This window comes from Mobula hypostoma, chromosome 4 (genome assembly GCF_963921235.1).
Source record: "Mobula hypostoma chromosome 4, sMobHyp1.1, whole genome shotgun sequence".
Classification (NCBI taxonomy): Eukaryota; Metazoa; Chordata; class Chondrichthyes; order Myliobatiformes; family Myliobatidae; genus Mobula; species Mobula hypostoma.
In genome coordinates this window covers 153,635,195-153,650,838 of record NC_086100.1, presented here as the reverse complement: position 1 = coordinate 153,650,838, position 15,644 = coordinate 153,635,195, and the positions used below count along the sequence as shown (strand labels likewise).

The 15,644-nt window shown below is 39.4% G+C and overlaps 1 protein-coding gene across 1 annotated transcript in view; it reads right to left on the bottom strand.

The window, feature by feature from the left end:
• Positions 1 to 973: 973 nt before the first annotated feature.
• hpse (heparanase) overlaps positions 974 to 15,644 on the bottom strand; it is a 40,478-nt gene continuing 25,807 nt past the window's right edge. Inside the window, exons 8-12 of the mRNA XM_063046751.1 lie at positions 13,051 to 13,157; positions 11,036 to 11,150; positions 10,701 to 10,828; positions 9,093 to 9,239; positions 974 to 4,099 (exon numbers count right to left, since the gene is read on the bottom strand). Of these exons, the coding sequence (XP_062902821.1) occupies positions 3,940 to 4,099; positions 9,093 to 9,239; positions 10,701 to 10,828; positions 11,036 to 11,150; positions 13,051 to 13,157 (657 nt within the window). The 3' untranslated portion in view covers positions 974 to 3,939. The remainder of the gene's footprint in view (positions 4,100 to 9,092; positions 9,240 to 10,700; positions 10,829 to 11,035; positions 11,151 to 13,050; positions 13,158 to 15,644) is intronic.

Below are 15,644 nucleotides of genomic sequence, written 5' to 3'. Positions count from 1 at the left end.
ATTTCCAGATCTACAGATTTGCTCTTGTTTATGATAAGACAGATCTATGGAGGGGGAATAAACATTCAACATTTCTGGCCGAGACCTTTATCAGGTCCTGAAGCCTGACTTCCTCCAACATTTTGATTTTTTGCCTAGTATAGATGGGTACTTGACAGCCAATATAGGTGGGTCAAATAGCCTGTTTCTATGTGTAGGACTCTGATTCTAACCTCCCACACCAAGACTCAGACTGCTGAACATTGATATTTTGCAATGATATCCATCTTTGAAAATGGAGATCAGATTTGAATATTGTACAATATTTTAAGGGTGGTATCTCCAAAGTCCTACATGTTCCAGTAATGCATCCATATTCTGGCACTCAGGTACTCTTACGATAAAGATCTTCATTCCATTTAACCTTCCTCAATGTTTGCAGTACTTCCACCTCAAGTTTCATTGAGTACAGCCTAGCATTATGAAGGTATTGCTTGATATGATATGATCCACTAAAAAATGTATAGAAATGGTAGAAGTATAAGTCAGTGAAAATCTGGAAAGAAGAAACAAAAACACAGGATCCTCCTTCTCAGAAATTCACCTTTCATTAGCAGTTACCTTTCATCTCACGCTGATCTTGTATGTAATTAATGTGCACTTGTTCACACTCCATAAGCCTCTTCGTATAATCTCATTAACATTATCTTCTATCCTTAGTACCCTCATATGCTTACTTAGCCAATATTTGTCTAAGCAATAACATTTTAAACATCCTAATAAAAGAAAGCTTTTTGAATATTTCATTAGACTTATGATCTCACTTGAAATGTCTTCTGTATGTCAGTTACAGTAGTAAACACATTCATTATCTTAATTGCTTATCTCTGGTCACTTTGCTTTCTATTCTTCTGTGAAAAAGAATCATAATTTGTTTAATTGCTACCCATATATTGTTAATAAATGCACACCGTTAAACACATTTAGCCTTTTTTTTATTCGTACATTGAAAAACAATGAGTTAATGGTTATTTTAATAGATATACAGTACTTCCTTACAGTAATTTTGCCAAAAATATGGCCCATGCTCTTTTTCAAAACTTGAAGAAACATTGCAGTCATTTAAACTGTCACTAATACAAGTGAATCAGAAAAATACTTCAGACCATTAACACTGCATCACACCAAATATATACAGTCTCTGTGAAAAAGGTACAAGAGGCAGAACTGATATTGTGTGTACTCTGATTAGGTTTCCTGAGTAATTACTTCCTCACTACCACATCAATCAAAAATATCTTTTTCTTTACATATAATACTTTTTCCTCAGTGGAACACATTAAATTGGATATTGGTGTCTCATATGTAGTTTTCATATTGGCCTGGTTTCTGAGATTGGCAGCAGGCATTGCTGACTCACAGGCTATGTCCAGAAAGTACATAAAATACCCAACATGTCAGGCATCATCTGTAGGGAGGAAACACAGCTAACTCATCAGAATGACCCTTCATCAAATGCTAGCGCTGCCTGACACACAATTTCCAGAACTTTCTGTTAATATTTCAGATTTTCAGCATCAGCTGCTTTTTAATTTTCAGAAAGAAAAAGGCACATTTTGCAATTGCCCCAGTGGAAATTTTGAGAAAATGCTATCAGAACCTTTGCAATTGAGGTCCTGCAGAGCATACTGCCTTCTTCGCTCTAATAGCCAAGCAAAATTTGGGTGACTAACTGCAAAAAAGCCTCAGATTCTTAGAACACTATGGGTTTTCCCACTTTCACTCCAAATTGTTTGAAAACTGAAAGCCTAAAATAACAAAACAATAGACAATAGGTGCAGGAGTGGGCCATTCAGCCCTTTGAGCCAGCACCACCATTCACTGTGATCATGGCTGATCATCCACAATCAGTACTCTTTTCCTGCCTTCTCCCCATATCCCTTCACTCTGCTATCTTTAAGAGCTCTATCTAACTCTTTTTTGAAAGAATCCAGAGAATTGGCCTCCACTGCCTTCTGAGGCAGAGCAATCCACAGATCCACAACCCTCTGTGTGAAAAAGTTTTTCCTCAACTCCATTCTAAATTGTCTACCCCTTATTCTTAAACTGTGGCCTCTGGTTCTGGACTCCCCCAACATCGGGAACATGGTTCCTGCCTCTAGCGTGTCCAATCCCTTAATAATCCTTATATGTTTCAATCAGATCCCCTCTCATCCTTCTAAATTCCAGTGTATACAACCCCAGTCGCTCCAATCTGACAATTAACCTCGTGAACCTACGCTGCACTCCCTCAATAGCTAGAATGTCCTTCTTCAAATTTGGAGACCGAAACTGTACACAATACTCCAGGTGTGGTCTCACCAGGGCCCTGTACAACGTAAATTTACAACTATAATTTAAATCTTAAACTTAAAACAAAGTTAAAAGGCTAAATACTTAAAACTCCTAAATACCTCCAAATATTTAAATTTACATCCATCAGAAAATTAAAATAAAACCCCCCAAAAATTAATAAAGACTTCAATTAAGTTCATGTTCAATTGTCATTCAACCATACACATGAATACAACCAAATGAAACAGTGTTCCTTCGGGGCCAAAGTGCAAAACACAGTACCAACGGTCACACACAACGCATAGCACATAGCATATATAGCTACAATAGCAGAGAAACATATAGTCACTACAAACATGACCTGTAGATTAATGGTGCATGGGGTGTTATCCTTGAGCCAGGTTTCAGCAAGAAAAAGCACACAGCAGTTCATTATCATACGCTAGTACAGCCACAGATGAACACAATCTAGCTTGTCTTTCCACCAAGCGAACACTAGAGGAGCCAGCCCCCAACTCAACATAAAATAAGTATAAAAATTATTTTTCAACTAAGAACATACTTAATGAGTATAAGTAACATTTATGGATGGTCTGACAGTATTTCCTTTTATCAAAGAAAGGAGAAAAGACAAAAATAAAACGCGGTAAAACAGAAGACAAGCAGCGTCAGCAACATCAGATTTCCATGTCCACTTACATTATCTAGCAATATCTAGAACTCCTTTCAGATTTGCAAAAGTTTAACCTGATCAACACAACCCGTGTGAAAACTTTCCTCCTGATCATTTTACTCTTCAATATTATAAATTCTTGAAAAAGTGACACAAAACTGCAGATAATGGAAATCTGAAATAGAAACAAATAGATCTGGCTACATACATCTGGTTAGGCAGTATCTGTGCCAAGAGAAACAGAGTAAATATTTCAGTAGCAATAACCCTTCATTAGTGCTATGTCAGAAGCTATTGAGTAGTAGAAATGGCCCAATATCCACAGGCACATCCCTCCCCACCATTGGTAGTATCTACAGGAAGCACTGCTTCAAGGCAATATCCACCAGCAAAGAACCCCAACATCTGAACATGCCAATTTTTTCATAGCTGCCATTAGGCTGGAGATTCAGAAGCCTGAAATCCCACACCGCCTGGTTCAAAAACAGATACATCTCTTCAACCATTCGCTTCCTGAACTAGCAGGTATAATCTTAAACACTATGATCAACATTACGATCAGCTTGCACTAAAATGGACTATGTTTTTGTTCTAGTTGTATTCTTTCTTGTAAAAGCTGTGTGTAATTTATGGATCTTTTCTTGTGAATGCTGCTTTTATGATACTATGTCCCTGTGATGCTGCTGCAAGTAAGCTTATCATTGTACCTGTGCAAAAATGGACGAGTGCATTAGACAATAAACCCCATTTAGATTAGTGCAGGGAAATTGATTTAAAACATTAACTCAGTTTCTTTCTCCACAGATGCTAATAAGGTTTCCCAGCATTTACTGTTAAAAATCCTTGATGTTTTCAATACTGCAGCCTGTAGATTCCATGAAATTTTGCATAATTAGGTAGCCACAAGAATAAGTCAAAGCCAATGTTTTTTGTACCATTGTTTTTATGTTGTTTCATTGACATGCTGATGCATTGGCATCCTGAATCACATAGAATGCATAAGACTGTGCAGGGAGAATGACTGAACTTGTTGTCTGAAGTGCTTTTCCCTTGATAACAGGCAAGGTCTTGTGATCCACCATCTTGAGAATCTGACCATTGAGTTTAACGGATCTGCAAAAAAGATAAAAATTTCCATGTTTCTTTAGTAGAACTAAGCCCTGGCCATTAATTGAACACCGTTCTGGTTTCTCTCTCCACTGACATTGCCTGATTTGCTAAGTAGTTCCAACATTCTGTTTTATTTAAGCCCTGGTATTTTAATTTCCTCATTTATCAAATTGATGTTTGTACATCAATACACCATTTTTTCAATACCCAGATTTTTCTCAGCTGACCATTACTTCCTAATTAATTGTATAGAATTCCATTGCATCGCCTATTAAACCCTAGTATTGTAAAATAGAATTTCTAACTCTTCAAATTTCCTGAAGATTTCATTAGATGTTCCTAGATGATTGCTGCATGCAATCTCAGTTCAAACCAAACCTCTGCCGACTAAGATCCAACCCAAAAGACGACCATTTTGCTCGGCATCTATCTGGCACATTGTCCTGGAAAATATGTAGGTGCTTCTCTGTTGGGTCTTCAGAACCTTGACATCCAAGAACATAAAAACATGAATGTAAGGAGCAGGAATACACTGTACCACCACTTGATCCTGCTTCAACATCAAAAAGATCATGGCTCATATAACCTTTGCCCCAACTCCTCTTTCCTGACCATTCTGCATTACCCACGTACCTAAGGTGAACTTAGGGAAGTTTAAGAATTCATGAGGTGGATGGTCACAGTTTTTTTTTATTTCCAGGGTAAGAGAGTCTGAAATTATGAGGCATAGGTTTCAGGTGAGAGGGGAAAGGTTTTAAGAGGACGTGAGGACGAGAGGGTGGTGGGTATATGGAAGAGGAAGTGGTAGTGGCAGGTATAATTACAACATTGGAAGACATTTAGAAAGGTTTAGAGTGAGGCAGGATAAACACAAGCAAATAGGACTAACTCAAGTAGACAACTTGATTGGTATGGGCAAGTTAAACTGAAGTGTCTGTTTTCATGCTCTATAAATCTATGGCTCCATTAACCTCAATTTCTCAAAGTCCAAAGACCTATCTATTTCAGCCCTGAATATTTTTCAATGACTCAACACCATCATAGTCTGGGACACAGAATTCCAAAGATTCACAGCCCATTGAGAACAGAAATTCTCCTTATCGCAAATTCTAAATGGATAACCTATTTCATCACAATGCCTACTCCTCCATGGCAAAGTCTCACCTTCCAATCTGCCAAGCCCCCAACCCTTACCACACCCCGACAATCTTAAATAGTTCAGTCATTTCAGCTCTGGTTCAATGAGTTGAAGTCTAACCTACTCAATCTTTCCCCATGAGGTAACCTATCATCACTAGGATTAACCTAGTGAATCTTGTGTATAAGATGATGAGGGGCATTGATTGTGCGGATAGCCAGAGGCTTTTTCCCATGGCTGAAATGGCTAACACAAGGGGGCATAGTTTTAAGGTGCTTGGAAATAGGTACTGAGGGGATGTCAGGGGTAAGTTTTCAACACAGAGAGTGGTGGGTGCGTGGAATGCACTGTTGGCGGCAGTAGTGGAAGTAGATACAATAGGGTCTTTTAAGAGCCTCTTAAATAGGTACCTGGACTTTAGAGGGCTATGCGCTAGGGAAATTCTAGGCAGTCTCTAGAGTAGGTTACATGGTCGGCACAACATTGTGGGCCGAAGGGCCTGTAATGTGCTGTAAATTTCTTTGTTCTATGTTCTAATATTCTCTGAACTGCCACCAGCACATGCCACATCCTTGCCCTTAAATACCAGCATGATGAAATTTCTCTGGCAAGTATAAAACACATTTTCCAAGTCAAAACAGAAACCTAGGCAGTTATCTTTAAAAAATAATTAGCCCAGAGCCATGGCTGCTTTTATATACAAAACAAGACATTTTGTGGACTTAAGCAAAATAATTTTGGTTCAGTGAGTTTCAGATAAAGCTTTTGGCAAATTGTATTAGAATTATCTCGAGTGGCACCAGCATGATAAAGAACACTACAAAAACAGGAAAATTTAGAAGTTGTGGGAGTGCTTGTGGGAAGTTGTGGGATCATGTTTGTGATCCAAGCACAGAGCATCGTGCTCACTTTTCAGAGAAAGAGACCATAGAGGCTGATGAGTAAAAGGTTTTAAATTGGTATTTATTTAAAAATAGCTATGGCAAAAGCAACGTAATGAGATGCCCAGTGCGATGGCTCACAGAAGGCCAGAAAAGCTGGAGTGGCGGTATAGGAGACAGAAAAGTGAAGAAGTGTTGGAAGAGAGTCTGACAAAGAACACTTCTTTGGAGATTCTAGGGCTGAGGTAGCTCATCAGTCCCACAATTCATTTTCACTACTTCAAGTACTTATGTGTGGAATGATATGTCTGGATGGCATGCATACAAAAGCTTTTCATGGTATTTTGTTGTATTTGACAATAATAAACCCTCCGTCCATAGATGCTCCTTGGCTGTCTAAGGCTATGTCCACACTAGACCGGATAATTTTGAAAATGCCAGTTTCCCGTAAAAATGATAGGCGTCCACACCGGGCGTTTTTGGAAATACCTCCGTCCACATTAAAACGGATATTTGGCCAACTCTCCTCCTACTGGGCATGCGCAGGACACACAGAAAACAAGGGAAGAGGAAACGGTATACTTGGTGCGCGTTTGTCCAGTTACAGACTAAAAAAACTTAAAAGGAAATTGCCAAACAAAACACTTGGTGCGCGTTTGTCCAGAAACATTTCCTACAGCCATAGTCTCTTCACCGATGAAAGGGACGACAGCTACAACTAAATGCAATAAGGCTTGTTACTGGGCAAAAGTGAAATTTGCTGTTACCTCAAACAACAGGAATTCTGCAGATGCTGGAAATTCAAGCAACATACATCAAAGTTGCTGGTGAACGCAGCAGGCCAAGCAGCATCTATAGGAAGAGGCGCAGTCGACGTTTCAGGCCGAGACCCTTCGTCAGGACTAACTGAAGGAAGAGTGAGTAAGGGATTTGAAAGCTGGAGGGGGAGGGGGAGATGCAAAATGATAGGAGAAGACAGGAGGGGGAGGGATAGAGCCGAGAGCTGGACAGGTGATAGGCAAAAGGGGATACGAGAGGATCATGGGACAGGAGGCCTAGGGAGAAAGACGGGGGCTACACATGCCCTTACACTTCCTCCCTTACCACCATTCAGGGCCCCAAACAGTCCTTCCAGGTGAGGCATCACTTCACCTGTGAGTCGACTGGGGTGATATACTGCGTCCGGTGCTCCCGATGTGGCCTTTTATATATTGGTGAGACCCGACGCAGACTGGGAGACCGCTTTGCTGAACATCTATGCTCTGTCTGCCAGAGAAAGCAGGATCTCCCAGTGGCCACACATTTTAATTCCACATCCCATTCCCATTCTGACATGTCTATCCACGGCCTCCTCTACTGTAAAGATGAAGCCACACTCAGGTTGGAGGAACAACACCTTATATTCCGTCTGGGTAGCCTCCAACCTGATGGCATGAACATTGACTTCTCTAACTTCCGCTAGGCCCCACCTCCCCCTCGTACCCCAGCTGTTACTCATTTTTATGCACACATTCTTTCTCTCACTCTCCTTTTTCTCCCTCTGTCCCTCTGAATATACCTCTTGCCCATCCTCTGGGTCACCCCCCACCCCGTCTTTCTCCCTAGGCCTCCTGTCCCATGATCCTCTCGTATCCCCTTTTGCCTATCACCTGTCCAGCTCTCGGCTCTATCCCTCCCCCTCCTGTCTTCTCCTATCATTTTGCATCTCCCCCTCCCCCTCCAGCTTTCAAATCCCTTACTCACTCTTCCTTCAGTTAGTCCTGACGAAGGGTCTCGGCCTGAAACGTCGACTGCGCCTCTTCCTATAGATGCTGCTTTGCTGTTACCTCATTTGTTTGCCTTTACTTTTGCCATGTCTTTGTGTATTATTTTGCTGTATTTAACATGTGCAATAAAACGAGTTACTGGGCAAAAGTGACCATTGCATCTATTGAATGTTTGCACAAGCAATACATTAATAAAGCACCTTGTTAAATGTATAAAACATGTCTGCATTAGTGTTATCTTGTATTTCCATACAACGTTACATCAGGCTGTTACACATCTATTGTCAGGTATTGTTGTTGTGGTGTTGGAGGTTGCGTTCAAGAAAACATTGAAATGCCACGCTGTTGCCACCATTTGCTCCGGCACGTCATGACAGCGGTTTTAAAATTAGCCGGTTACCCCGTACACACAACAATGGCCAACCAGCGTTTTCAGATTTAAACATTCTGGAGAGTGTTTTAGAAAAGCTCCGTTTTTGGGGGAGGAAAACACCATTTCAGTGTGGACAGAGAGAAAAAGCTTTGGTTACGGATTTATCTGGTCTAGTGTGGACATAACCTAAGTTCCTCCATCGATTTGTTTGTGTTGACTACACTTAATCAGTTAAACTGTTGCGACATAATCTGTGGTGGGACCATAGGATCTGTGTGGGCAAGGACTGTGCCTGAAAAACAGTACGAAATCTATAGGTCATTGCTATAACCGGTGGGTATCCTGTGGGGGAGGGAATGGAGCACTGAAAATGGTGTGATAAGGATGTAAGTTGGTTTATTATTGTCACACTACTGAGGTACATTGAAATACTTGTTTTGCATGCCATCCCTACAGAGGTAGCACAAAGGAGAACAATAACAATGCAGAATTAAGTGTTACAGTTACAGAGAAACAATAGTGCAGACAATAAGGTGCAAGGCCAAAAAGCAGTAGATTGTAAGCTTGAAGAGTCCATCTGATAATACTAGGGGAATGTTCAATCATCTTGTAACAACAGGATAGAAGCTGTCCTTGAACCAGTTCAACATCCTTCAAGATTGGTCTGCAGTTTGACTTTGTATTAATCTTTCTGGGAAAAGTCCTTGCTTCTATAGGAAGTACGAGAGCAGTAAGAACTAAATATAGAATAATTAGCAGTGTGCTACGTGTTAAAATATAAATACAAAGTGTGCACAGTTTGGCCACCATTTCTGTGGAAAGAGGAATGTTTTCTTACTGTGAATATAATCCTTCCTCATTGTCACCAGGCTGCAGCAAAAACTGAATAATTTTGTTGAATTGACCAAAGCGCAGAAGGATCCGCTTGTCTTGGATGCTCAAGTTCAAAGCAAACATTGTCAAAGCTCCCTTTTGATAGATTTCACTGAGAGAGAAGAAAGATATATTGAATCTGTATTACTTGCTTTTAATCAGGTTGTTGCAACTCCTGAATCCAACACAGTATACAATAGTGTATTTAAGATTGTTCTCCCCAGCCTCCTGTCCCACCATGCTACAGACACATGGTTCTCAGAGAGCATTCATAATTCATAAACAAGGAAATATGTCTGGTATCAGTTTCCGACACCACTGCATATCCTCGCACAGCCACAAACCCACACAAGATAAACTGCAGCTTTCCTCTATTTTTATTCTTCCTGGAAAATAATTCATGTCAAAATGCCAAAAGCCATTGTTTATGCTTAATTTGAAGCTGAATAATACTGGTGGAAATGAATTTTCACTCGAGAAAAAGTATCGAGAGACTTGTGTCAGCATTTACAGATTTACATCTTTAGAGTTGAAATGAAGATATTGGCAACTATTATAATGTTTTCTTTTCACAAAAATAGAGGCATGTGGGTTATAAGTTTAGTAATTAGAATACAATGTTATTTTAGAGATGGTTAGTGAGAATCTCTCCATCTATAAATGGTGATGTTAACCCATTTTGTGCAAATTATTTACATTAATTATTTACACATAAATTATTTACTTCACATTAAGTTTAAACCACAGTTTTTTGGGAAAATCACATGTAAATATTTACATCTGCAGTTTTTATTTTTTAAATCAGCTTGGGTTATGATGGAATTCTATGTCCATATTTAAAAATAAAATTTCTTATGTAAACCTATAAGTCACTTGCAATGATAATGACAAATTACTTTCATTTGGCAGTTTTTCTGTTGATTTTGCTATTTGATGATATAACATTGAAAACAAGAATGTAATGTTCAACTGAAAATTTTCTACATTACCTGTCTTAATTATTTCTCCTCAGAACTGTGCAGTACCTGAATTGTACACTTTGTCCTGACTTCTCAGTTGCAAGAACACAGGAAATAACCCAGTATTATTTGTGGTCACTTTACAGTTTTGCTAAATTGCACTTTTTAATCTGGGTAAGTGCCGGAAATCGCAGAGCAATATTCATTTTGAAAAAGAAAGGGGCATTCTCACAAGTGTTGTGGCTGTTGTTTATCCTCTGACCAACATCTTGACATTGCTCATTGTGGAAGATTGCTGTGTACAGACGAGCTGCTGAATTTCCCACATTGTAGGGCCAAACTTCAAAAGTGTAACGACTATAAAGAGTTGGGATGTTCAATACTGAAGGACCTATAGAGATGAAAGCTTGTTCTTTGTTTTGACATAGGCCTGTGAAAGTTAATTTTTCATAATTTGCTTCTAGTTTACCCTTTATTAAAGAGGTGGAAGTGAAATCCTGATATTGACAGTTTTGAACATCAACAGTAGCAAGCATTTAGGATAATTGAAATGCATCCTATCAATATCCAAAATATTCCAATCTAGAAGAAACGTATTTAATATTCCTGATTACCTATTGGGATTGGTACAGTGCATATACACACGCAGAGTTCCCTTGTTTCTTTCATCACTCTCTGTAAAAGATATATTCAGCACCTTGATGCCTACCAGTTTTTTATAAATTAGGGAAAGCCAGTAATCCTGCAGAAAAAATAAACAAGAATTAGTCATGAACGTAGATTAGGAGATAGACTCTAAATATTTTGCATTAAATCTGAGGCAAAATCAGTGCAATCTTTTAATTTTTTCTGGACTATAAAGTCCAATGAATGTTCAATTAAGTGGGATTTTGCAACCTTTATCAATTATGTGATGATACTTCTTTATTAAGTACTGAACCATACATACAGGCAAAGGATCAAGGTGCCAATCAACCAGCTGGTAGTATGCTGCCCCAAACAAAACCTGCCTGATGACAACGTCAATACCCAGTTTAGCAGACAGTCCAAGTTTGTCCAACCACCTGTAAAAGAAAGCAGAGTAGATAAGGACCACTGGCTGATCTAACATTACCCACTTTTTCTCAAAAAGATTTTAAAGAAGTTTAGATGCTGCCTGGTCTGCTGAGTTCCTCTAGCATTTTGTGTGTGTTGCTTTGGATTTCCAGCATCTGCAGATTTTCTCGCGTTTGTGTTAAAAAAAAGCCATTGGGAATTTAGCACAAATTTCGGAAGTGCGAAGAAAGGGAACAATTTGTAGAACTATTTTGATTTAATTTTTTGCAACTCTTTCTCCAATGAGTTTCTTTCTGTGCACTAAAGATCAACACCACTAGGCATTCAGATTACCAGTAGTTTAACTGCTACTTCAGTCCATCTCTCTTGAGAAAGAACTATCAATTGTGAACAGCACCAGGTATTTAAATCATCTCACAACTAGTAACTTGAGTCAGTTAATCGGCAGTTGAAGTTTATTGGGCCAGTTAAGTTTACATAAAATGACCCCAGTGTCTCTCTGATTAGGGAAGGTGACTATACACTCTGTTGCCACTTTATTAGGTATACCCATGCACCTGCTCGTTAATGCAAATATCTAATCAACCAATCACGTAGCAGCAACTCAATGCATAAAAGCATGCAGACATGGTGAAGAGGTTCAGTTGTTGTTCAAACCAAACATCAGAATGGGGAAGAAATGTGATCTAAGTGACTTGGACCATGGAATGATCATTGGTGCCAGATGGGATGGTTTAAGTTGCTGATCTCCTGTGATTTTCTTGCACAAGTCTCTAGAGTTTACAGAGAATGGTATGAGAAACAAAAAAAAACATCCAGGAGCAGCAGTTGTGTGTGTGAAAATGCCTTGTTAATGAGAGAGGTCAGAGGAGAATGGCCAGGCTGGTTCAAGCTGACAGGAAGGTGGCAGTAACTCAAATAACCTTGCATTATAACAGTGGTTCGCAGAAGAGCATCTCTGAATGCACAACTTGTTGAACCTTGATGGGCTACATCAGAAGACCATGAACGTAGACTCAGTGAAAAAGGATCTAGTGCTTTCCCAGCGTACATGACGAATAAACTCTTCTTGGGCTTCCAGCCGGGTACGGGTATCAATTAGAACCGACATTTCAATGACATACTCTGCCATCTTCAAAGAGGTATAAGTGGCCAGAGTGTATTAACCCAGATTCCTATGACTGATCACTAGCCCACTATGGCTTTGGATGTGAATGTTGGAGAGCGGACATGATCGAGCTAATCTGAATCACTTTCTCCAGATGAATAAATTTCCATCACTAGTAGTTAACAGTTAAAAGAAACCCATATGGTGATGGTGAACTTCAGCGATGAGTTGAAGACTAGAACCTATAAATTAGCTTACAAATTCTGTGTAATTCCATTGCACTTCACGTTCAGTGAGCGAGAGAAATGGCAAATGTACATGAAAAAGGTTTTGTTTTACTCAATTTGCCATCAAATCATTTTTATGCAGTTTGAAAAATAAGAATTCTGTAAATGTTTCATGAAAGTGAAGGGGAGATAAAAGCACTAAAATGTTGACTTCATCCAAAGGAAAAGCAAAATTATACATCCAAAACTAGAAAGTGCTACAAGCACTCCTGGTGATTGTGCACAATTCATGTAGAATATCTGCGGCCACTAAAATCTTAAATTACATTTCTTCATTGGTTTGGTTGGCACAATCAATTACAAGAAAATCTGGTAGCCAGCACTCCATCCATTAGGCTTCAGGAGTTGCAGAAATGGGAGAAAATGCAAAAACTATGTGTGACAAGGGGGAAAATGAAGGGCAACTCATCTCAGAATGCACCCAACAGATATTCAGCAGTTTTTATCGCTATGGCTAGATGATGGGAAATTATACTAAGCAAAGAACTTAACAACATGGACAGTTCTACTCACATAAAGCCAGCTACAAATCTATCTGATAGATTAGGAGCTCCTCCTCCATAGGCTGAACTGGTCTCACCCAACCATATCTTCTTGCCAGGAACAGTTTTAGCCACAACCTGTGGTAGGAAAAGAGGTTCAGAAATAAAAGCAAGACTATGAGTAACTACACAGTACAAATTGACAAAAATATATTCCTTGTCTCAAGTCATAAACAAGAGAAAATCTGCAGATGCTGGAAATCTGAGCAACACACACAAAGTGCTGGAGGAACTCAGCAGGCCAGGCAGTATCTATGGAAAGATGTACAGTTGATGATTTGGGTTGAAGCCCTTCTGCAGGACTGAAGAAAAAAAGCTGAAGAGTAGATTTAAAAGGTGGGGGGAGGGAAGAGAGAAACACCAGGTGACAGATAAAACTTGGAGGGGGAGGGGTGAAGTAAAGAGCTGGGAGATTGATCGGTGAAAGAGACAGAAGGCCATGGAAGAAAGAAAAAGGGGGGAGGAGCACCAGAGGGAGGTGATGGGCGGGTAAGGAGAAGAGGGGAGAGAGGGGAAAGGGATGGGAAATGGTGAAGGAGGGGGTGGAGTAGGGGGCATTACTGTCTCTCTTTATTAATCTTTTTATTGATTTAAAAGGAGCATAAATACAATCAAGAGGAGAATTATCTCAAATATATATATCCGTAACAATACAAACCGAGATTAAGATAGACATTGTCAAAATCACAGATATTGTTAAACTAGTATAAAATATATAATAAAAAAATGAAAATAGCATTTCTCCTCTTATCAGTTTATGAAGAGAAAAGAAAAAAAAAACATTGGGTTTTAAATGAAAAAAAAAGCCACTGTACTATATAAAAAAAAACAAAAAAAAAGGGGGATTGGGCAATCCATTTTGAGGATACGACCAAAAAAAAAAGAAAGACAGACTTTCTGATCAAATCTAAAACTTTGAAAAACAAAGATTGAAAGAGTAATAAATCAAATTAAATGCAAATATTGGATAAAAGATCGCTAGATTTGCTCAAATTTAAAGGGGCATTACTGGAAGTTTGAAAAATTGATGTTCATGCCATCAGGTTTGTGGCTACCCAAACGGAACACAAGTTGCTGTTTCTCCAACCTAAGTGTGGCCTTATCACGACAATAGAGGAGGCCATGGATGGACACATCAGAATGGGAATGGAAAGTGGATTTGAAATGGGCGCCTACCTTTTAAATCTACTACTCAGCTTTTTTTCTCCAGTCCTGCTGAAGGGTTTTGGCCTGAAACATCGACTGTATTTTTTTCCATAGATGTTGCCTGGCCTGCTGAGTCCCTCCAGCATTTTGTCTGTGTTCCTTGTCTCAAGGCTCGGTGTATCTGAAGTTATCTAAAGTCTTATTATGGTTAAGCCTAGAAAGTCTTCAGTGCTAGGAAACGGGCAATGTGTGTAGGCATTGCCTGATCCTATGACTGCAAATTCTCATTGTGTATGAGATCCACAAAGATATTTCCTCTGCTCACACTACCATTGGGCATCATGGACATATATACAGCAAGCAAACATCCCTCCATCCCCACTCAGCTATGGCAACTAAGATTTCTATCCCAGTTAGTCCCACTTGCCTGTGTTTGACCCATATCCTTTAAAACATTTTCTATCAATTTACCTGTCCAAATGTCCTTTAAACATTGCTATTGTACCCACCTTTGTAACTTCCTTGTACTGCTCGTTCCAAACATCACCATCCTCTCCGTGTGAAAAAGTTACCTCTCAGGTCCCCTTTAAATATTTCCTCTCTCACCTTAACATCTCTTAATTCTTTCATCAAATGAAAGAAGTCAGGTAGATAATGGAAATGTCCCAGAATTGTGCTGGAGTTGGTCAGGACCTTATCTGAAGGATTATGATTAGTTGTGGAAGTGGTAGCATTGAGGTCAAGAGGTGATGGCAGTGAGACAAAAATGGCATTGCAATTGGACGTGAGAATGATGGTGGAGAGGTGAGGTTATCTACAATAGTGAGGCAAATACACTGAAAAAGATAACCACATGATTCCACAGGCTTGGGCCTGATTGAGGGAGTCCATTTAATGAACAGGTGTAGCAGTGGTCATGTACTTAGTGAAAGCCTGCTTCTGGGTGAGTGCTCTGTCCCTTTAGTAGGTAAGTGAATTTCCTGGAATGGTATTCAAGGAGCATTGCATGGCTTTGGATGTTACTAAGCAAGCCTTGGTATCTCTATGCATCAAACATGAAGGATCAAGAAGCAACTTTGCCAACAATCTGGTAAATACCCAATCAGAACTATCAATTTTCTATTAAAATATTATCACTCAGCATGTGACAGCATTCCAAGGCCACATTTAGTTACTTAGACCTGGAATTTGTAAGCAATCCATAGGAACACTTAAATACTGGGAAGTAATTACAATTCTTATCAAGTTTAACACAATCTAGCATTCAGTGATACGAGAGATGACAGCCCTTTTCTCCAGCTCCTGTATTTAGTTACGTACATCGTCTTAGCACAATCCTAATGAATTGATGTAAAAAGTTAAACCTTTTCTCTTTCCACAGCTGCTGTCTGACCATTATGTGTTTCCAGCATATTTTTA